Source organism: Protopterus annectens, chromosome 1.part1, assembly GCF_019279795.1.
Source record: "Protopterus annectens isolate FY-2018-M chromosome 1.part1, PAN1.0, whole genome shotgun sequence".
In the NCBI taxonomy this organism is placed as follows: domain Eukaryota; kingdom Metazoa; phylum Chordata; order Ceratodontiformes; family Protopteridae; genus Protopterus; species Protopterus annectens.
The window spans coordinates 1,272,012,076-1,272,037,252 of record NC_056726.1 but is presented as its reverse complement, the minus strand read 5'-3'; the positions used below and the strand labels follow the sequence as shown (position 1 = coordinate 1,272,037,252).

The 25,177-nt window shown below is 39.5% G+C and overlaps 1 protein-coding gene across 1 annotated transcript in view; it reads right to left on the bottom strand.

Moving 5' to 3' along the window:
• The window catches only part of LOC122809800 (C-Jun-amino-terminal kinase-interacting protein 3-like), a 1,405,059-nt gene that overhangs the window by 534,477 nt on the left and 845,405 nt on the right, over positions 1-25,177 (bottom strand). The window contains exon 11 of the mRNA XM_044081538.1: positions 11,186-11,237. Coding sequence (XP_043937473.1) covers positions 11,186-11,237 — 52 coding nt within the window. The remainder of the gene's footprint in view (positions 1-11,185; positions 11,238-25,177) is intronic.

The following is a 25,177-nucleotide window of genomic DNA, read 5'->3' as shown; positions in this document are numbered from 1 at the left end:
TGCCCCTACAGATGGGCAACACAGTCAATACAATCACGACTGCTGAATCCTACACAAATGCACTCTACAAGTACTTGCATATGAGTGCATGGATCATGCTATCCCCAACAAAACCAAGATGCTATCCTCCAAAAAAAGGAAGCCGATCTGGTGGTCCCCTGCCATTAACAAACTCTACAACAGAAGGAAAAAACTGCTGCAAAAGAGAGTAAAACCCAGGTATGGAGCGAACTCATTGATGGGCCTCAGTAAGAAACTAAGATCTCTCATAAAATCCTCCGAAGCTAATTTTGGAAGCAAAATTACCACGGATTCCAAAGACAACCACAAGGCATTCTTTACCTATGTCAAGAATCTCCATGGCAATACCCAGATCTGCACCGAGCTACAACAGAACGGCACAAAATATACAGAGCCAACTGACATTGCCAACATATTGGAGGATAAGTTCAGTGCAAACTTTACTCCCCCCTCACCCCCCCCCAAAGGGCCTATAACTATACCAGATGGTTGTACTGCCCCGGCAATCACAAACACACAGGTAAAAACAGCACTCACTAAAGCCAAAACCACAGCATCCATGGGAATGGACAACATCCCAAGCTGTGTCTTACACGAACTCCAAAATGAACTAGCCTCCTACCTAAAATCCATGTTCAATCACAGCCTCACCTCAGGCTATGTGCCCACAGAATGGCACACAGCAACGGTTATCCCACTCCACAAAGGAGGAACCACCACAGACCCCGGGAACTATCGACCTATTAACCTGACAAGCTTGGTCTGCAAGACCATGGAGCGTATCATCATGGAACTCATAAAGACATTGGCAACCTCCAAACTCTGGATGCTACCCAATTCGGATTTGTGAAAGGTAGGTCATGTCTCCTAAACCTGGTAGACTTCTTTGAAATAGTTACTAAGGCCATAGACAAGGGCAAGGTGGTCCACACAGCCTACTTGGATCTCGCTAAAGCCTTTGACACTATCCCTCATTCAGGAATAATAGATAAACTCATCAACCTTAACATGAACCCTTACGTCACGAGATGGGTGCCCAACTGGCACACTGACAGAACTCACACAGTAAGAGTTGCAGACTCCAGATCTGACTCCAAACCAGTGACAAATGAAGTGCCCCAGGGTTCAGTCTTGAGACCCCTCCTGTTCGATATATACTTCGCTGACGTGCAAGCTAACACCAAGGGTCTATGGCTAACCAAGTTCGCAGATGACTGCAAACTGGGTGCCATTATCGATTTTCCTGCCAACGCAGATATCCTGCAAAAGGGCCTCACCGAGACAGACACCTGGTGTCAAAATCATGACCTCAAGCTAAATGCCAAAAAGGGCATTGTTATCCCCTTTGGTAAAAACATGGTTCCCATGAATTACCAAATAGGTTCACTTAATACAGAAAGTGTGATAAGAGACCTTGAGACCCAGGTGGATACTAACCTCTCCTTTGACAACAACATTGCCACAGTAGTCAGAAAATATTTCTACGTGGCCCACTTAATCACAAAAGGGTTCGCATCTAGAAATAAGGAAGTCATCATTCCCCTCTACTCATCACTTATCAGCCCCATTTGGGATGTACCTCACAAGACACGTACAACAACTTGAGAGGCCCCAAAAGTACCTCACCAAGAGGACTGCTGGCCTCAAACAATTGCCCTATGCCGACTGGCTCAAGAAACTCAAACTCTACTCAGTCGCATACCGCTTACTCCGAGGTAGACTCTGTCTGACATACAAAGCTATGTCAAACCCGGAATTGTTGGACATGCTCCACTTAAAGAAATCCCAATCTCCCTGAGCTACACACTCTAGGGACCTAAACCTCACCACAACAATAAATAAGACATGTTGGAGGGATAGATTCTTGTCCCAGAGACTTCCCATGCTCTGAAACAAAATCCTGTCTTAGTCCTGCTGACCTTCATTCCTCTTCTCTCTAGAGCATATCTCCCTCTCTCCAGGGTCTCCTCCACCTGTTCCCTACTCTCACTACAGATCACAATGTCATCTGCAAACATCATAGTCCACGGGGATTCCTGTCTGATCACGTCTGTTAACCTGTCCATCACCATTGCAAATAAGAAAGGGCTCAGAGCTGATCCTTGACGTAATCCCACCTCCACCTTAAATGCATCCGTCACTCCCACCGCAGACCTCACCGCTGTCACACTACACTTGTACATATCCTGTAGCACTTTTACATACTTCTCTGACACTCAAAATTTCCTCATACAATACCACAACTCCTCTCTAGGCACCCTGTCATATGCTTTCTCTAAGTCTACAAAAACACGATGCAACTCCTTCTGACCTTCTCTGTACTTCTCCATCAACACTCTCAGAGCAAACATTGCATCTATAGTGCTCTTTCCCGGCATGAAACCATACTGCTGATCCCTAATCATCACGTCCCTTCTTAACCTAGCTTCCACAGTACTTGCCAGAAATACCTGCATCTCCTTCACTGTTGCTGTAGGTCTCTTGGCAGCCTCCCTGAGCAGCTTTCTTCTCTTCTTTTCATTAATTTTGGAGGGACGTGCAGTTCTTTGCAACATCACTATTGTCGCCCCATATTTTCTCCACTTTTTGATGACCGTCTTTACTGTGTTCCATGGCATGTCCAATGCTGTGGAAATTTTTTGTACCCTTCTCCTGACTGATATCTTTCAACAATGAGAGCCCTTTGATGCTTTGTAAGCTCTCTGCAAACCATGGCTTTTGCTGTAGCAGGCAACTGAGTAAATGTGAGGAAAATCCTACTAGGACAGCTAAACTTTACTTGGGGTTAATCAGAGTCTCTTTAATTGATGGAAGGTGTGTATCCAAGAAGACTGAATGCTGTCATTAAATCAAAAGGTGATTCAACAAAGTATTACTTTAAGGATGTGCACACACAACTAAGTATTAGTTTAAGGGTGTGCACACTTATGCAACCAGCATACCGTATGTTTTTTTTATTTTTTTTTATTTTTTTTCCCCTAACAGATTTGTTTGTTTTTCAATTGAATTTTACAGGTTATAGGTCACATTAATGGTGGGAAAAGTTTTGAAATGATTTATTGTGGTCTATTTTTTTATATCACAAAAACCTGGTATTTTAACAGGGGTGTGTACACTTTTTATATCCTCTGTATATTACTTGTAGTATTAATTTAGCTTTGGTGTGCAATAATATATTTAAGGTAGATGCTAATGTTTCTTTAAGGAGAGATGTTATGACATCTTTTCCTGGTTTTTAAGTCTTGGTGGAATATTTAAATAGTGTGTTTTAAGTTGAATGTTGTCTGATGAAGTTTAATATTAATTAAACAAAAGCGCACATCGTAGTAATAAAATATTTGGTTCTAATAAGCGTCCGTTGTCTTGGAGTTTAAATCGCATATACACTCAAGTCACTCAACAAGTACCGTTATGAATCTGTCATAGTCCATGTTTGGGTGCATGACTTGATATGTACCTCAATGGACAATATGGAGAGAGACATGACTGAACTTTCAGATTACGTGTCTCAGGCAGGTATGACCCTAGAGCTAAAATGACACATTTCAACAACTTGATTAGCTTCTGATATCGATCCAGGGGGGTCCAGTATCTCTCGGACTGGGAGGACATGGTTGACAGACCACGTTTCTTTGCCAGAGATGGTCTGCGCCTCTCTCCTCTAGACTTCCAGACTCTGGCAAAGGCCTTTGCCTTACTCACAGTACCTTTTTTAAGCAATGTCAAGACAACAAAATTTCCTAATTAACAAAATCCACTCGAGAGAAACTCAAGGTTATGCTGCTTAATGCTAAGAGCCCAAGCAGGAAACTGCACTCCCTGGAAGGACTCCTCATCCTAGAAGATGCTGACGTCTGTGCAGTCACCGAGACATGGTTCAAGGCTGCTAGAGAGCACCCCGGCCATGGAAGGCCATAATGCCTTCCACATGTTCAAACCTCAAAACGAGCATGAAAGAACCAAAGGTGGAGGTATATCCATCTTCATTAAAGCTACGTACCCCTCCGGACTGGTTAAACAGTACGACTCTCTTGAGCTACTCCAGGTCCAACTACAGACAAAATATCCTACCACATCATTGTTAGCTATAGGTCCTCCACCATGAGCCAAGAGAAACATATTGCCTACCTGGATTTATTGGAGTCACTCACTATACAGCCAAACATCTTGGTCATGGGAGACTTCAACTACCTTTCCACTGAATGGGTGACATACAGGATCACAAACATGATTGCCCAGAGGTTCCTGGACTTTGTCAACACAAATGCCCTGGAGTCTCATTCAAAGTTACTATCAAACTTGACATCCCAAAAAGAGCAATAAAACTAAAAAAAAAATTTCCAAAGCTAGCTACAGCCTACTAAGCAAAGGTATAAAAAATTTCAAACTCCTTGCAAACACAGTCAACAAGTCCTATTCAGAGGTGTACACAAATGCTCTGTATAAACACCTAAACAACTGTATAGACTCTGCTGATCAAAACCAGGACCTCCCAAAAAAACAAGCCACCCTGGTGGACCTCAAGTATAAACAGCTTATACAACATGAGCAGGAAACTGATGTCTAGTAACAAGAGGGAACTGACACAGCAGAGGAAAACTTCCCGCCACAGCTTGAATAAGCAAATTAGCTATCTTGTAAAGTCCTCCAAAGCAAATTACGAAGCTAAAATAGTATTCCTAACTAAGGGTAACCATAAGGCATTCTTTAGCTATGCCAGAAATTTAAAAGGGAATGCCCAGCTATATGCCAAACTAGTATGTATGCATGTATCTAAGTATGTATGTATTTATTTATTTATTTGATATTTGTTAATTGGGTTAGTCTGAATTGGCAGCAGCCCCTTTTCAATTTAGGCCCGAGGAGAAAAGCTCCAAGTAATACATATAACAGGAGTAATCAAATAACACAGCAATCAAAAAACATTTTAGAGATAACTAATTTAACAAAAGTAGCTAGAGAAAACAAACATGCTGTAGCAGGTACAGTGATTTGAAACATATTATATAATAAAAGTTGCTATCAGTAACAATTATATTTGCACACTATATACAGGAGATAATATCACAGCACAGATCACTATCTGAATCAACAGTGGTATAGGCTGACAATAGATAAACAAACTGGCTATTTGTAGAGAGAGAGAGAGAAGTCTTAGGAGTATTAGAGAGTGTAGGAGGGAAGGAAGATAGAATTAAGTTGGGTGATTACATAAGCAAGACCAAGATTTGTGAAAGGTAGTCTTGTGAGCTGTTTTAAAAGATTTAGAGTTTCAGTTTGATCTAACGTTAGGTGGTAGTTTTTTTCCAGGCATTTGCCACTGAGTAGCTGAACAGCAGTTTACCAATATTTTTGTTGGACACATGTACTTGCAGCAGATTCGGTTGACAGGTACAAAGGGCATGGTTGGTAGTGTAGGGTTGGATGAGGGAAGAGAGAGAGGGGCAGGAGGAGGGTTGATGCAAGACATAATGAGTCATTAGGAGCAAGGGAAGTAGGATCTGATGATGAAATTCCAGCTACTGCAGGTGTTTCAAAGCTAGGCAGTGGTGAGAGTGGTAGGGGTGGTTGGTGGCAAATCTTTCAATTTTGTTATAGCGGAGTTTCAATTTAGACAGAAGGTTGGATTAGTGGTGTGTAAGAATAGGGGATAGCATACAGTAGGAAGGCTTGTGCCAGGAAGAGCCTAGAAGCACAGTGGTGCAGTGGTTAACATTGTCACCTCACAGCAAGAGGTTCTCCGGTTCGATTCTCGGCTGGGGTGCCTTCTGTGTGGAGTTTGCATGTTCTCCCTGTGTTCGCGTGGGTTTCCTCCGGGTACTCCGGTTTCCTCCCACATTCCAAAGACATGCATCTGGAGCATTTCTCCCCGGGCCTCCGCTGAAAACAGGCTCTATGGAACCTAGTCGGACATTCCCGGTCAACAAATGTTAAATAAATAAATAAAATAAAAAAAAAGCATTAGTGAGAATTTTTTTATGCCTATATAGCAGGTCTAACTTTTGATGAGTCTTTTTAATACACTGCTGAATATGGAGATCGAACAGATTGTCGATAATAAAATGTTATTATTAAGCATAATTGAAGAGAGTGTCTGAGTATGAAGGTGGGGTGGAGGTTGCTCAGGGTATAAGGTAGAGTGAAGGCGTTGTGATAGAGGTTAGGGTTGGAGATGAAGACCCAGTCTAGAGTGGAGTCCGAGTTGGAGTGTTTATTTAGACAAGTAGGGGTAGTGATTAACTGGGAGAAGCCATAGAGGTATCAGGGGAAACCATGTCAAGGGGCACTTCAGTCAATATTGATGTCACCAAGAATTACTGTTTCTTAAGAAATAGTCTGAGAGATCTAGGACAGAAGTAGTTCCAAAACAGGAATGTTGTTACCTGGGGAGGTGTAAATAGAAGCAGTACATAGTTTCTTGTGACTGTTCAGTTTACAATTAACAATGAGTACTTCAGCAGGGTGGAAGTTTGGAAGGGAGATGGATAAGTGTTAGATGTAGAGCTGATTAGAGTAAAGAACAGCAACACCTCCTCCGTTTTGTCTTGTCTATCTTGCCAGAAGATGTTATAGCTTGGGGAAGAAATTTAGACGGACATATGAGGTTTTAGCCAGGTTCCAGATAAAGTGAGAATATCTGGGGTGTTTAGGGAGATCCAGGCATGAAAGGGAGATTTTTTCATGATACTTTGAATGTTTATAGATAGAACAGATATATTCTTAATGAATGCGGGTAAGTAGGGACAGAGGAGTTTTGATCAGGTTCAGAGTTGGGATGAATGTCACCTGACAATAGTAGGTTTAGTAAGAATAATTTGAGAGAAGTGTGGTGGTTGTAATGGAGTTGGTATTTGGTTTAGTTTTAAAGGGGAGTGAGGATAGAGGAAATATCTTTATTTTATGCAAGATATAGTCTGAAAGAAGAATAAGTGAAGGGGCAATGTGGGAGAGAGACTGGGTTGGGGTGAGTAATAGTGGGTGGGGAGTACTTAGGTGTCAGAGAGCATTGATAAGAGGTGGCAGTGGAGGCGAGGTAGAGTGATAAGGATAATAAGTAGGAAGTTGTGAGAATATTGTAGGTCTGGGGGAGAGACAGTGTTGCAGGTAATGGAAATAGTTAGTTTGTAAACTGATTAGTCGAGTAAAATGGTGGTGGTGATGTATAACTATACAGAGATCCAAGTAGGATAGGTTGTTCTAGGTAATAGGAAGTGACTGCTGAATGAAAGGTTAGAGAGGAAGTTGGGCGGGGAAAAGGAAGTGTGGTAAATGGGGAAAGAGTATAAATGTAGTGCATGCAGGGGTAGGTGGGAATGGGGATAGGGTATGGGAGCAGACTTAGCTCGAGTGCAACGAGGGCAAATGGAGCAGTTTGGGCCCAGGTGGGATCTGTGTGCCAAAAAACAATCAGTAAGCGTATTTGTTTGCTTTAGTGCTTTCTTTATTTTGTTTGGATTTTAAACGGGATACCAAGGTAGAAGAAAGTCCTTGAAACAAGTCTCCGTGCATGGAAAGACATTGGTGGTCAGGGTAACCTATGAGGCTTTAAATATATACCTGTAGATGCAGAGAGGTAAACAGTAGGATTAACAGTTTACAGCTGGACCAACAGTTGAAGGATAACTGCAGATTACCAAGAAATTGCAAACAGACAGTAAAAGGGCCAGAGTGCACGTGATTGAAAGGGGTGGGGTGGGAGGCTTAAGAGATAGCATGGTCACTGAGAAAAGGCTATGCGTTATGAGGAAAGACCACTCAGTGGGCTACTAGTTGGGCAGAGTGGAACTGAAGTAGGGAAATTATCAAATAGAAAGGCAAGACTCAGGATCGTGGTGTGGTGATGTATGAGTAGCTGGTACACTTATGCAAGTTATTTTATAATTGAATGTTACACTGTAAAAACATACATTAACAAGTACCACTCATACTGCACCGGAGGAAGTTGCCAACCTGCTAAATGACAAATTTCACACAAACTTCACCACCCCTCATCCCCACCAGCCATACCCCAAAACATTCCTGACACTAGTCTTCCTTCTGCCTGGTATCTCTAGAGAACAGGTCATATCTGTGCTCTGCAAGGCAAAAACATGGTGTCATTTGGACCAGATAACATCCCAGGCTACTTACTTAGCAATCTAAACAAGACCAAGTGGAATCACTTGGTGTTCTCTTTAATCACAGCCTGAGAACTGGCTTTGTTCAAGCAGACTGGAGAACAGTAACAGTAATCCCCTTGCACAAAGTGGGTCCATCAACCAACCCTGGGAATTATAAACCTTCAAGTCTAAACCGCCTCATTTGGAGAGACCACAGAGGTTTCTAATCAGGAAAATTTAGGGTCTCCAAACCTCGACTTACATAGACAGAAAGCTCTGTCAAAGTACTGTGCATCTTACAGGCTGCTGAGAGGAGACTTGTGCCTGGCCTACAGGGCAGTCTTCGACCCAGCCCTAATGTAAATGCTGCCCATCTGCAAATTAAATAGGACAAGAGTCACTTGCTCCAGGGATCTTAACCTAGCCTGTGGCATTAACAGAACATGATGGAGAGACAGATATATCTCCCAAAGACTGCCACTCCTCTGGAATAGACTGTGAATTCATGCAAAGCAGAGCTCCTCATTGACCCTATTTAAGTACAACCTGGACAACTGGAGGGAGACTGCAAATTCGCCCCCAGCGGGTAGTCGGTGCTGATCATAGAGACTCACTCTGTGAATAATGCCCATCTGACCATGCTCAATTATGGTAACTCTGTTATAACATGGCTAAGGGTAACTAGGGTATAACTTGGATAAGCTTCTAAGGGCTCAAGGGCTGTTAGCTTAGTAATCTCCTATGATCTATGACCAAAACCAAAAGCACTCCAGCAAAAAATCACCCAGCACCACACATAGAACCACACCCCATGGAGCCTCAACCTCAAAGCCCATAAGGCAAACCAACACATTAATAAATACTCTGGTAGAAACAACACCAAACAGACAGGCAAAGTCCAAGCTGGCCGATATTTTATTGTAAAATTTTAGCACTTTCGGGTAGAACCCTTCATTCAGACAAATATGACATGCTCTAAAACATTCTTATATATCATTCAAAAATAAATAATTAGACAATTAAATATAAAACAACAAATTACTGCTTGTACTTAACCTGCCTTGTTTTCAAGGCTGGTTTTAAAGGGACAGCATGATTTAGTCCCGGTGGACTATCAGCAGCCAGTTGTATAATCCATTTTAACTCGACAAATCTTGTATTATTTACAATGTCACTCCCCCTTCTTCCCATGTTAATAATATGCAATACCATAAAAGAGAAAGTGTGATCCGAATAAGTCGAAACATGTTGATACAAAGCATTTCGTTCATCCTTAATTCTTATGAATGATAAATGAGATTTTCTATCAGTTGCAGTCAAGATACCATTTCTTTTTTTGGATATAAAAGTAATGAAGAATATGCAAGGTGAACTAGACACAACACTGTATAGAAAAGTATATTGGAGAAATCATTATTTGAATGCTTGCAGTATGCATCCTGAACATACTTTTAGCAATATTGTTCAAGGGCACTGCTATAGAGTGTCTCGATTATGCAATGACCAAGATTGATTTCATCAAGAACTTGATGTTTTATAACACTTATCTAATAAAGGTTATAGCAGAGAGGAATTACAAAAAGGTAAAGATTCTGTATTATCAAATAGGGAGACAAAGCTAAGCCTTGGTTCTCTGCTAGAGATATGCAAATGCAGAATAAGGAAAGGAAGCATTCTTATTTTAATAGGAAGCCTAAAGGTAGTGTTGCTTTATAGCAATAATATACAAAGCGTTTGTAGTATTATTAAACAAAATTGGAAAATCTTAAGAAGTGACAATTGTTTAAGGGTTAAACTAGATGTAGTACCTAGGTTCACTTTTAAACATAACAGTAATCTTAAAGATCTTTTATGTCATGAACCAGTTCAGAGTAATGTCAACAAATGTACATAATACATACTTACTACTCGAGTTAGGATGGGAACTTTTCCTTGCAGGCATTGTAAGGCATGTGCGTTTGTGAATGGTCTTAATTATTTTGTACATCCCATTACTAATAGGAAATATGTTTTTGACTTTTATGCTGATTGCCATGCAGAGAATGTAATCTGGTGCAGTGTAGCTCATGCCCCAGTTTTTATGTTGGAAAAACTAACTGTAAGTTAAAGACAAGAATTTTGAATCATTTGTCATCCATGCCTCTCACGGTCATTCTTTCAAAATGTATATAACTCTGGTATTATGATTTGGTCCCAAATAAAAAAAAAAATCTTGCTCTACCCCTCATCATCTGGCAATTAATTGCCACAAACACACTTAGATAATAGAAAACTCACAGTAAGCAGTTAAGGACGTACTTAGGCTGAAAAAGTAGAGACAGCGCTACATGAAGGGAAGAAATCTGAATAAAGGAGACCCTCTAAATAGAGTGACAAAGTTAAGTGGACAGTAATAAGTCTGAAAGTACTTATTCATCCCAGAAAGGGTTGTCAAACTGACTCATTCTAAAAAGCCAGTCTGAGTGAATTTTCTTTCATAATAGAGCTTTTGCATTAGGAAAGAAGTCTGGAATGATGGCATTCAACAATGCACTTTAGAACAGGGATAAAGAGTTGGAAGTCTGGGAAAGTTTTATTCATTCAGCATTACAGATACCTGGGCAATAAGTCTCATTGGTTACTAAAGTCAGACCTCTTTGATCTCAGGCCCCATCTCCCACTACTGTTGTAATGCTATTAAAAGCAGGCTACAGTTAAGTTCTGGGAAGTATGGAAACATTTTTACAGTAACCCTTCATTCATTAGTTAGTACTGTAAACATTACATTCCAGAGTAAAACAAATTTCATTTTAAACGAATATTGGTCATTAAATTTATCAAGATAACAATGATCGTATTATTAGCACACTGTCTGCATTATATGAAGTGCTAATGACCAGGGTATGGCCTACTGTATGAGAACTACATTTTAGTCTACTGTGAATAAGTGTCCTGACAGTATTATTAGTGCTTGTTCTCAATGGTTTTATTATAGTATTCAAAGAATATTTCACAGAAAACTGGTATCATACAAGAATATATATCAACATGGACAATGGTACAAAGAACCAGACAATGTAGCTTACTTCAGTATCTTCTGCATTAGCTTTTCTGGCTTCTTCAGTCTCCCGATGAGCTCTGAAAGACAAATGATGGAAAATGTAAATCATATTCCCTTTTCTTAACCACAAGTTATCTGCTTTACTTTTACTTCTTTAATAACAGAACAGAAATCTAAAGCTATGCTAATGCTGTTAATTATTTATTTTATCATTTGTTCATTTGAGAAGAGCAGAAGAGGTTAAATAGTTTTTTCCCATCACTATGTTTTCCATGTAACAGCAGCATACAGATGACAACTGATTTTCAAGTTTAGTTACAGAAATATACGAACAAGAACATAAATCAATACGCCTATGAAAAAGTAGAAGAAAAAGTACAAATGAATATACAAATCAAGTGGTTACTTACAAAGCTTCACAAGTTTTATCAACCAGGATATCCAGAATGTCATTCATCAGCAAGCTTTTATTTACTGAAGCCGCATAAGGTACAATGCATCCCCCAAACCCATCCCCAGTGCTGCAATCTGATGGCCAGCTGTTTCCAGATACCAAATATAAAGTACTGTTTTATCACACACACACACACACACACACACACACACTAAAAGGCACACAGCTTGCAAAAGGAAACTAATGGAATCAAGCTGAGGAATATAGACTGAAGCTCATTTGTAGCTCAGAGCCTTAGTCTTCTGTACTACAGTACCAGATACTGTAATATATAATAAATTAATCATATATCTACTTGTTACAGTCTCCTGGGATAGTACTCTAGCCCACATCACCATAGTATAATGCGAGGTACAGCTTGTTAGTAATCATAGTTGGCATATTGTAAGCACTCCACACCATTTTTCTCACAGGTGTCAGAGTCTATTAAGATGACCGACAATGAAGCTATAGACATGGTAAGATGAAAATACTTCTCAGCATTTCTGTAGATTTTTGTTAGTAATACCCATTTACAGCAAAGGGGCTTCCATTCTCTGCACCCCCACTGTAGGCTAACAGTGAAAAAAAACAACATTTAAGAAATAGAACGCAGAGGTCAAATACGTTTGAATTCCCATTACAGTTAAACCAAAAAATAAAGAAATCAGCAGTAAAAGACAATCTTATTCAAAACTTGTTTTAACTCAACACTTGTAAGACCAGTTGGTATAACGATTAAGGTCTTTGCATTCCATGCACAAGTTAGAGGGTTTGATCCTGACCATGGCGCCTATACATGCTGGGAGTTTGCAAGTTCTCCCTGTGTCTCTGTGGGGTTCCCTCTACCTTCCAAAAGCATGCTGAGTGTTTCCATCTCAAGCTCACCTAAGAATGGAGTTGTGGGCAACAGCACAGACTATAAATGTTGCTCTACAGGGGGTAGAGTTATACAGACCAACTGTTTTGGCCATTTTTGTGGTGCACAGTATCTTCAAGATAGCAGAACATGGATCACAGACTGCATCGCATGATAGAGATAGTCACCTGACTGTGTAAAAATATGTCTCTGGGTGATTCAGTCATGTTGATTAATGTCACCAAATTGGGCATGGGTATTTGCTAGTAATAAGTAGGCCGAGGACCTGGCTTAGTCTGACTTATGACAGGGGCCCATGCTAACAGTGGGAGGGAGGTATGTGCCCCTACTGACCAGTGCACCTAGGGTCTATAAGTTACTTTCTGGTCAGTGCCCAGATGACCAGCTTGGGTTATCCGAGACAGCTCTGCTGAGCAAAAGCTGTATGTAAAACCAATCAATCTGCCAAACACGAACTAAGAATTGCTACACTCAATGAAGGTTCACTGACAGTACCAACCTTAGAAGTAGATGACATGATGGTAAGGAGGAGGCTTGACATCCTATGTATCTAGAAGACAAGATGGAAGGGCAATGCAGCACAGCCACTTGGCTCGGGGTCCAGAGTCTACTACACAGGAGGGGGACACTCTAGAAATGGTCAGGGAAATGTGGTGAGGTAGAGGCTTCAGAAGACAGTGAGGGATGTTCTCAGAGTTAGTGACAAACTCATGGCAATCAGACCTCAGTGTAAGGATAGGGCACTATTCCTAATCTCAGCCTGTGCCCCACAGCAGGGTTGTAACAGGGAGGAAAAGAGCACATGCAGACAGCAGTTGTAGGACCTACTAAATAAAGCAGAAAAGCATGAATTAGTGTTGATAAAGGGGGAACTGAATGCACATACCAGGACAAACAGAACATGATACGAGGACCGCCTGGGTCCACACATGGGTGGGGCAATAGGAATAATGGAGGAGAAGCCACATACAAGAGGCCAACATGGAGTTCCAGTAGACTTCCACCTAGTAAGTAAAGGACATTACACTAGAATCAGTGAATGCAAAGTCACCCCCAGTGAAACAGTCAGCTCACATCGTATACCACTGGTTGCCACAATCGGCTACAAACAGTGGTCAGAGAAGGCTCTAACAGAGACAAGGATAAAGACCTGGAAGTTGACTGGAGAGAAAGCACAATAGTTCACGGAATTAGTCAGTACCTCTAGTGCCTCAGGAAGAGGAGGGAATAGCTGGAGCTGTACAAGAATGACAGTGCCTCAAAACAGCAATGTGTAAGGACTACAGATATACAGCTAAGCCAGGTATGGAAATCTGGTACATAAAGAAAGCTGGTGGTGAAATGTAGAAGTCTAGGAATTCATCAAAAGACAGGAGTGCAGGAAAAGTGGGAGACAGAAAAGACAAAAAAGGCTAGGAAGAAACACTGGTTGGTTAAGAGAGGGGTTGCAATAACAAACAGCAAGGCATCCGAGACACTCTACCAGTTTCTGGAAAGTGACTCAGTAGGCAACACAAAGAAACTATATCTGGTTGCAAGGCAAAGACTGAAAGATAAAGAAGATAGTCAGCCACCCTTGGTAAGGTATGCCAGCAACAACCTGCTGACCAGTCCACAGGGCATCAAAATCAGATGGAAGGAGTACTTCCATCAACTTCTGAATGAAGAAAACCCACAGAAGCTGTACTGCCCCAGACACAGCCTATGATGAGAGAAGAGAAGGACCCCCACAATAGAAGAAGTAAGAACAGTACTAAGAAAAATGAAGTCAGAGAATGCAGCAGGCTCATATAAAGTCACATCAGTTACAATGAGGATGTTGAGTGAGATGTGTATTCCAGGTGACCGGAGAATAAGCATACTAGTGCCAGTGTAAAAGAACAGAGGACACATCTGCAACTGGGCAGTACAGAGGTATCAATCTCTTGTCACACTGCATGAAAGTTCTGGACAGGATGATTAATAAAGGAATATGCACAGCAGTACAAGGTAAGACGGGATACGAGCAGTTTAGATTCAGATCTGGAAGCAGCACAACTTACTTGACATCTGCAGTGAGACAGATACTGGAGAAGAATCTAGAAATGAGGAAAGAGTCAAACTGGCCATTCCTAGACTTGGAGAAAGCATATGACAAGGTCCCAAGAAAGCTGACTTGGGCAGTCATTTGGTGGCTTGAAGTCCCAGAAACACTGGTAGAATTAGTGCAAGCTATATATAAGGACCCAATGACTCAAGCACAAACAGTGTTTGGATTCTCAGAGGGGTTGGAAACGAAAATATACTTCACAAACTGAATAAACATAAAAAAGTAACAGATGCAAGAACACCACAAACTCTTATTTATTAAGTGGTTTTCGTCCAGCACAGTTGTTGGACGTCGTCAGATAAAAAAGTGTCAACTTCATAGACACTCTTAAATGTTTCAACAATCCAGTCATGTGACCAGTGTCTCAATTAAACCTCTTAACAATGTTCAATTAACACATCACTTGATAAAGGTTCTACCATAGTTAAAAATACAGAATTAAAAGCCCTGACTAAAGTACAATATAATACATTCTCCCCCTAAATAAAAAACCTTCATCCTTCACTTCTCAATCAACAGTAAATTTATTTATACCTGGTATATTAAACATAAAAAATATAAAGCATCTTAAAATAAAACCATGGTTAATATATAACCATTGTAAATAAATAAATGCTTTAGGTGTGGGACTAACCCTTAAACTCATCACTTGATTTAGGTAAATTATCTCCACATACTTTTTAATTTTAAGTATGGGAGAATATTGCATGTTTTATTTATTCCTGGGAACTGATTAGCATTTAATCAAAGTTGCCATAACAACTCAAGTTGTTCTAAAGGTAGTGACGCCGGTCCTTCACGTACATTTTCACTAATCTGGTCTATAACCTTAAACCTGAATTTATGGTTAGGTGAATTTTTTTGTGTGCATAGCTAGTGCGTTCTCTGTTTTCCCCCCTCCTAATAGCATACAGGTGTTCATAGATTCTTTCTTTTAACTTTCTGTTTTCCCTATATATAAAACAGGACAGAGAACGCACTGAGCTAGGTATACCACCATTTTAGTGTTACAGTTGTACCTACCTGTGATGGAATACTTGTGGTTACCTATAGAAAAATGTTGTCCAGTTGCAATGGATCCACAGTAGTTACAGCTTTCACATTTGAACATCCCCAGGGTCCTTGCAACCTTCACTATAGGGGTTTCTATTACATTTTTCAGGATACTATTATGCATTTCTTGGCATTTCGTTTTAGTCCATGACTCTCACACCAGTTGTTTGTCTGTGTCAGCTCCTCCTGGAGAATATTTTTATCAGTGTGAGATTCAATAACAGCTCCTAATTTGCAGTCATCTGCAAATTTAGTCAGCCAGAGACCACTGACATTGGCCTTGACTTCTGAGAAGTAAATGCCAAAAAGGAGTGGTCCAAGGACTGATCCCTGAGGGACTCCATTTGTGACTGGCCTCTTTGTAGAGGTGGACTCCCCAATTCTAACTTCCTGGGTCCTGTATGTGAGCCAGTTGGCTATCCACCGAGTGACATACGGGTTTGTACCTAACCTCTTTAGTTTGTCAACAATGCCCAAGTGGGATATTGTGTCAAATGCCTTGGCTAGGTCAAGGTAGGCAGCGTGAACAATTTTGCCCTCATCCATTGCTTTGGTGGCCTTCTCAAAGAAGTCCACCAGGTTGAGTAGGCATGATATGCCCTTGACGAAACCAAACTGGGTTGCGTCCAGTGTCTGGAGGTTTACTACATCTTTATTGATCATCTCCATAATAATTCTTTCCATGGCTTTACATATAAGACTAATGACACTTATGGGTCTGTAGTTTCCAGGGTCTGTAGATGGCCCACCTTTGTGCAGAGGGATGACTGTTGCCCTTCTCCATTCATGAGGCACGAAGCCTGTTTGGAGGCTACTGTTAAACAGTAATTCCAGAGGCCCTGATAGGTAATGTTTCATGCTATTTAGAAGGCATTTTGGGATATTGTCTGGGAACATTGATGCAGTGTTCTTGGTCTTAGAGAGAGCATTAAGGACCTGTTCCCTAGTGATAGTAGAGGGAGTTATATTTGATGATATTTCCTAAGGGAAGGCCGAGGGGAAGAGAAGAGTAAAGTTGGAGTTGAATTTATCAGTCAGGAGGTTTGCTATATTTTCTAGCTCAGTATAGGTGAGTTCTGCACACAATTGTGTATTGCCTTTGAGGTTGTGGACATAGGCAATGAATGCTTTGTGGTTGTCCTTGGCCTGGGAAGCCAAACATGCCTCAAATTTGGCTTTGTTAGACTTTATTTGCCCTCTGAGTTGTTTGTTTAGTTTGATGAGAGTGTTTTTATTCTGCTGGGTGCTGCACCTCTTAATTTTTGCCATGATTTTCTTCCTCCTGTTATACAGCCACTTGATTTTGTGATTCCACCAGGGTGACTTGTTTTCGAGTTAGTGCTGTACTTCTTCCTGGTGGGTACAGCTGCCTCTATGCAGCTATTAACATGCTTGTACAGGGTTTCTGTGAACAGTTCTGTATAGGCAGAAGTGTTCTCAGATGTTATAGGGGCTTGACATGTTGCCAGGTTCTTACTTAATAGCAGGAGGTTAGCCTTAGAATAGTTCCTGAATATCTCCGGTTTAGCTGGGGGTCCAGGTTTTATTTTTACTTCAAAGGAGACCATTTTCTGGTCTGATCTTACCAGGTAAGGCATTACAGTAGGGGGTGTGCAGCACTCTTCCATATTAGTTAGGACCAGATCCAGTATGGTTGCACCCCTGGTTGGTGTATTGACTATTTGATCCAGGGGCTTTGTGTTTACAAAATTCAGGAATCTCTCTGTATGTACATTTGATGTCGTATACGATTCCCAGTTAATAGTGGGGTAATTAAAGTCACCCATGAATATGGTATTGGTAGGTATTAGTTAGGGTATAGTACATTTATTGATAACTGCCAGTTATCAACATCTAACACAAAACTTCATTCATACTAGAGTACTGAATCAGTCATACAATAATTTAAAGTCCCTTAATCTCCCTTAGACTTTACATGTCTGGATTGGCTAGTGGTCAAAGTTTTAGACCCCTACAACAGTGGCTAGATCTCAGTGATCACCACCTGCTCAGGGAAAAGAGGAACAATAACCAATAACTTTAGCAGTGGCTCTGTGCTATCAGAATCCACCATTTTTGTGTATCTTGAGGGCATGATTAGTCACTAGTCTTGCTGGTCTGAGACACCAAAGCTGCTCATAAATACATTACTATGACGTTTTGACTGATGTCCAGAACCAGCACTTACCACTTAGTACAAGGTCAGGAGTAACATGCTTAAATAGGTCTACCAGGGGATATATGAGCCCATTCAAGCTTAAACTATATGCAGTGCATGGAAGAAAATACCACCTGCTCCCCATTTGTACAGGAAAGCTATCTATCAAAATCAATATATTTTGAGCAAGAAAGAAGACTGCTAAAATTTGTTATGAAAGAATCTCTCCCTTTTCCAAACCAGAAATTTCAACTGTCCTAATACTAAAAAACGATTAACCAAATTGCATGTAAGGGAAGAAAAGCCACAGACCTTTATCTTCACACCAGCTGTATCCTATCATGAATTTACCAAGCTGCTGAATAACTTAAAGCACAGATCTCGCAAACTCTGGCGTAAATACTTAACTGTGGTACTCACTAATCCATTGCTGTAACATTGTGATGAGCTGTGCTCCACTAGCCTCCACTTAAAGAGATATTTTTTTCTCCCTGGTCAGGAAAGTACTAATGGGTCTCTGTAGTTATGGGCACTTTTTTCGAAACTTTCCATCCTGACTTCATGCACACTGAAGCTGATGCTCATTTACTTATTTATACTTGCCATCTCTCTCTCTCTCTCTCTCTCTCTCCTGCCCCCAGGACACACTGGATGTGTTTAAGTATGTACTACTTGTGCCTATGCCCTAGGTTTGTAATGTGTAGGGCACCTAACAATTTGCATACTGCACCTGTTCCTGTTTTTCAGGCTTAGATGTTGACTGACAAAGGTCTACAAGGATAAAGTCAATTAGCATGTTCATGAATTAATATCCATTGCATGTTAGATACGTTTCTACACGGACTCTGGCTTAGACAAAGTACTAGGACAGCACTGTGGTCCTTAACTTATGACATCCTGCAAAACTCTGATAGTGACCTCCTTAGAGGTACCCTGTTTATAGACCTGACAAAGGCATTTGACCTCACTGACTATTATCTTCTCCAAAGCAAACTAAGTGAGACTGGTATCAGTTCAGATGCCGCTCCCTGATTTAAAAACTTCCTAAGTGACAGACACTTCAGAGTTAGACTAGGATCCTCCCAATCAGAATCTGGACCTGTCACCAAAGGTGTACCACAAGGATCCAGTCTTGCCCTCCCCCTCTTCTCCATATTCATTAACAAGCTTCCTTTTGACCTCCCCATTCTTTCACTTATCATCTATGCTGATGACATGGTTACTTACCGATCAGGTCACCTTCAAATTGACATTCAATGCCAACTCTAGTCAAACTTGCATGAGCTCCACCAGTGGTTCATAAACTATACACTATTTCTCAACCCCAACAAGACTAAAATTATGCTTTTTGGAACTACACAGAAAATTCACCAAGCACTTAACTCTAACTATCTTTGTCCTATACAACCATTCCATAGAGATAACCTCTACCTTCAAATACCTAAGAGTATAGCTTGATCAGTCACTTAACTTCCATTTATATATAGACAAAGTGAGAGCCAAAAGATTTCCCATTTTCTATCCCAGCCACCCAGAGCAGCCATTGCAAAGGAATTCTTCCTCACACTGAATATGAGCTCCCAATTTTTGCTTCTACCTCAAAAAAAATACTGCCACATTCCTGACTATCTCTAACAGCATATGCCAATTGATTACAATCTCACCTCTCTGTGAGCATCACTGCATCACACTAGAAAAAGCCAAATGGCTTCCTATAAAACAATGATCTAACCAACTTTTCAGAACCAAATTAAAACTGCTCCAGCTCCATTCATTTACTTCCCTTGCAGCTAGACATCATGAAATAAACCTCCTCATATAACCTGAGACACTAATCACAAGCCACACCAACTCTTATTTCCCCTAAAACCAAAAGTCCACAGCACTGCACATGCTTTCTCCTTTCAGGCACGTCCTTTTTGGAAAGCTCTCCCTATTTCCATTAAGGAAATAAACACGTACTCATAATTCAGAATGCAATTCAAAAAGCACACCCTCATCCAAGTCAAATGCTCCTACTTCAGCACAGGGCATATCACCTAACCTATCACCCTACTGAGTTGTCTTCTTCTCTTTCTACATTCACTGAAGACTGACCTAGTTTAGAAACTAATGTGCATATTGTACATTACACTCTACTTGATTGTACACTGTAATGTGTTTGTTCACTAGAATCACACCTCTCAACTGTATCAAATTCCTCAATAAATACTGGTGTTTTGATGGCAAAATAGTGGGTGCCAAGAATTCCCACGTGGCCCCTTTAATTCCTGAATTTCCTGGGTTTTGTTTGTTTTTTTTGTTTTTTTTGTTTTTTTACTCCTGACACCATCACATGATTACGTCAGCTTCTGCAGACCAGTCTGACAGCACATCTTTCTTCCTTGGCTAGGTTGGAATTGTAATGGCAGCTTCTTTTATTTACTTACAACTGCAGGCAGGAGGAAACTTTACTTATTTGACAGTACATCTTTCTTCCCCAGCTCGGCACCTTATGGTATTAGTTTTACTGTAAACGTTTTTTAACAGCTGCAGGAGAAACTGTTTAACATTTACAGTATTACTTTTACTGTGTCTTAACAGCTGCAGAAACCTTTTACTTATTTAACCATGTGTGTGTGCTTTTACTGTGTGTTAACGGCTGCATTATGGTATTACTTTTACTGTGTGTTAACAGGAGAAACTGAAACATTGGAGAAACCTTAACTTTTCACTTATTTAACTCATACTTTTACTAAACGGCTGCAGGACATTTATGGTATTACTTTTACTGTTATTTAATGTGTGTTAACAGGCTTAACGGTTGCAGGAGAAACTTATTAACCATGTGTGTGTGCTTTTACTGTGTGCTAATGGCTGCATTATGGTATTACTTTTACTGTGTGTTCACAGGCAACCTTTTACTTATTAATTATTTAACTTGTACATTTACTGTGTGTTTAGGGCTGCAGGCAGGAGAAACTGGTGTGTTAAGTGGGTTCTACTCCCGCAGTATGTAGATGGATTGCTGATACTGTACTGTGTTTTACTTTTAAAGCGGGTGGATGCAGCAGTCCTGAGAATGTCCTCTTTGGCGGAGATACCTACTAACTATGAACCTGTTATCAGTTTGCCATACATTCCTTTCATTAGTTTCAGATCTTACAGATCTCTTTTAATGTGGAATTATTTAGATGACTTTTACTTCTGCAGAGATTGTGCATATTTTCTGATACTGGTGCCATAGCTGGCCTTAGGCATAGGCCAACTAGGTGGTCACCTAGCATACTGCTCTAGCAGGGGAGCTTTTACAGTATTTATTTGGTGTAGGTAGACCAGGATGGGGGCACGGGGAAGCCCTTTTGCCTAGGCCACCAGATGACCTAAGGCCGCTCCTGACTGGTGGATTGTAGAAGTTTGAGTAAACTTTTATGATGGAAATGTTCTGAATTGGGCAGTTTTGTCATTATTGGTTCATGCAATTTGATTCATTGCTAACTGAAAAAATGTTCAAAACAATAAATTTAAAACATGGCCTAACAAGTGTGCCTAATTATACAAAGAATGTAATTTAATACAACCAGGAAGGTGTATCAAAGAACACATGTATGTTTCATGTGCAAGGGGCCTATGATTTGAAAACAGACCAAAGGTAAGTTGATCTTTATCTGCCACTGGCCAGATGCATTTTCTTTGAATGTTTGTTTCAATGCTGTTTTATTGAATGTGAGTTTCAAGGTCAGAGAAGTGTTAATTCTAAGTCTGTTTTCATTAGGAGACTGTATTGCTTTGTTTAGCAGATGTCTATTAGTGTTTGTGGTATAAACTGTAAAATAAAAGTTTTAAATGAAATCCAAGTAATCATTGTAGAAGTAAAGCAGTATGCACATTACACTGTTTATGCTAAATGGGGAGAAATATCCAAGTAATGGGACACTGGAATGGCTGCAGGGGGGAGGGTTGTGTATGGGGGGACCCATTTGACCATTATTTTGTGAGAGGGAAGGGCAGAAAACGTAGACAGCCCCGAGTGGCACAAACTCAAGCTACACTACTGATCAGTAGGCCATGGAGAATGACATTTGGGGGTCCTAGCAGACTATAATATTCTTTTGCTAAGATTAGAATATTGCCTACCATTAAATGCCCTACTTTTACCACAAAACTCACATACTGCAAGTCACCAAAATCCTAAGATTCATCATCTTCTCCCTTCCCAGTGAACATCATTGCTACACATTTAAAAAAAAAGGTTACCATTTACTACAGGATCTGGGCTGGGGCCATATTGTGGTTGTCTGTTCTTCACTTTGTGTTTGAAAGTCGGTAACCTACAATTCTACTGGAGTGGGTGGGGTTGCATAATCATGTATGCAAATTTTATGTTAATCAGCACACCAATTTGTACCTATTTTTCATGGGCCTTTGTCCAGATTTTTGATGTTTCCAGGTTGAGAGGTATGACTAGAATGTATATACACAGTTGTTTCTATGTAATTAGTTTGAAATGCACTGTTATTGCTTACATTTCTGTATGCTTTCTTTGTGAAATGTTTGTATTTCCCTCAGGCTGAGCCTAAACTGGTCAGTACTGATCAGTGCACTACCCTGATAAACAAATATACATATATATATATATATATATATATATATATATATATATATATATATATATATATATATATATATATATATATATATATATATGCATATATATGCATATATATATATATATATATATATATATATATATATATATATATATATATATATATATATATCTGTGTGTGTGTACTTCTAAATTTAGAATTTTCAGAACTTCGAATTTCTTATGGTCTAGACCATAACATCAAAGTTTTGAAACTTTGAAAAGCAAATAAAAAAAAGAAAAAAAATATTTTTTTTTTATTTTTTTGCAGGGGTCAAACTCCCCTGCTCCCCCCCCACATCCCATGCTAATTAAATATACCAACTCCGAGATTACACTACAGAGAGTAAAATGGTAAAAATGCATTCCATGCTGTACGGCAATCTCCATTTAAACAGTCCGAAGTTTCAAAACTTTGATTTTATGGTCTCCACCATAAGGTATTCGAAGTTTTGAAACATTGAAATTTAGATGTGTGTGTGTGTGTGTGTGTGTGTGTGTGTGTGTGTGTGTGTGTGTGTGTGTGTGTGTATATATATATATATATATATATATATATATATATATATATATATATATGTGTGTGTGTGTGTGTGTGTGTGTGTGCGTGCGTGCGTGCATAAAAGCATCATGGAAAGGACCATAGGCCCCTTGAAACCTAGGATTGCATATAAATAGCACATTAGAGCTTTAGAACAGTAATGGGATAGTATTCCTCTAGCTTAGATCTTTATTCCAAATCAGTTATAATTAATGTAATATTACATTGGATCACACCTACCTGTATATCTGGCTGGAAAATAATACATGAAATTCATATAACTGATGTGAGAACTACAGAAAATCAATTTAAGGAACAATATGGAATAAGTATGGTTCATTGGCTTTTACGTGAATTTTGTTTATTTAATAAGAAGTTTGAACATTTTTTTATGGCATTAATCAAATATTAAATATATAACTGATTGTAATTACAATATTAAAACATTCCTATTTCTTATATTCCCTACAACATACTCCCTTGATTGCCTAGATTCTTTCAACATCAATGCAATGCAAAAATTAAAGGAAAATAACTTGATATTCTGGCATCAGTTTATTGAAAATAAGAGTATTAAACCACTAAACTTTCGTTTATGTAGTTTTGATAATAGTCAAGACAGTTGGTTGTTTATACACTCATTACAGCAGTTTATAGAAAACAAAATGGGTATCAATCAACCTAGACACTGAATCTATACCTAGTTTGAGCCAGCTTTTTATTAGGTGTCTTAAAAAGACAGATAATCAAAAATTAAGTATCTCACCTATCTATACGACACTAAGAGAAGACACTCTAATGTTTGACTCAGATTTTTGAAGTTACTATGTAAAGGTTAATGGAGAACAAATATCTGATGAATCCAAAAAACTGTTATTGAAATTCTACGTATGGTACCTCTTCTTCATTATATTGGAGACTATATACATAGAAATTTATAAATAGGAGTTTCTATACTCCACATAAAATAAATCTTATACTCAAAAACAGTGAAAGTAAATGTTGGAAATGTGATAAATTACTAAAGGCCAACTGGGTTCACATGTTCACTGAATGTAGAAATGTTGTTCAGTACTGGAAAGACTTCAGATATTTTGTAAATGCTTTATGATCTGACAACTGTCATATTTCTAACTTATTAATCCTATTCAATGTTCCTATCCCTAATGTAATACCTAAATCTCAGATTCAGTTACTCTGGTCAATTCTTACAATTGCCAGAAAAGTTATTACTTTGAACTGGAAAAGTAAACAAGATTTGATATTTAAAGATTTTATTACTTTAGCAAAAGTTGTTTGTAAAAAGAACTGCAAACCATTTGTTATAGAACTCATGACATTACTCATAAAAAATAGCATGGCAAAAATTGGAAAACCTTTTGAACAAATACTGATAACTTCTCATGGATAAAATGATTGTTTATCATGGACGAATGTAAATATTTTAAATAGTTTTGTTATTATTTTATTGCATTTGTTATATGTACATTTGCGTATGTTTACTCGTTTACTTATATGTACATTTGCTTATGCTTACTCCTGATGGCCAACTTTAAATTAAACAGTCACACAACTATCACCATTGTGGCTACCTATATTCCTCCTGGAGACAACATTACTATCCTTGAAAACATTCTCTCCCATCTCTCCCAAAGCATTCATAATGAAACTATCCTTCTCGGGGATGTTAATATTGACTGGTTCTCTATTCACGAACCTACACCAAAAAATGTCATCTCACAAGCCCTCTTCTAAACTGGATACTAGTCTCCCACCACACAAATACCATAATCCAGAGACCCTACCCATCTCCCTCAGTGACCACTCTCCCCTGCTCGAGTCATCAGACATACTCCACACTACACTAGGCCTCACAGATACATTTCCTCCCGCAAACTGTTCCCCTTCTGCTCTGAGACCTTCAAAGACCATCTCTCCAGAATAAACTGGTTAAATCTAACCTCTTTCCCCCTAGATGAAGCTGTGCATTCATTCAACTCTACCTTCTTAAACATCCTAAATGTACTTGCTCCATTCCCCACTATCAGGATCAAATCTAATATATCGCATTGGTTAACAAATACTACCCGAACCATAATGAAAAACAGAGATAAGTTGTGGAAATTCTGGATAAAAACTAATCTCCCCATACACTTACAAAAATATAAAGAAGTTGGTAATCTAGCAAAAAAACTCATCTACAAAGACAAAAAGGACATCTGTACCAACCTCCTTT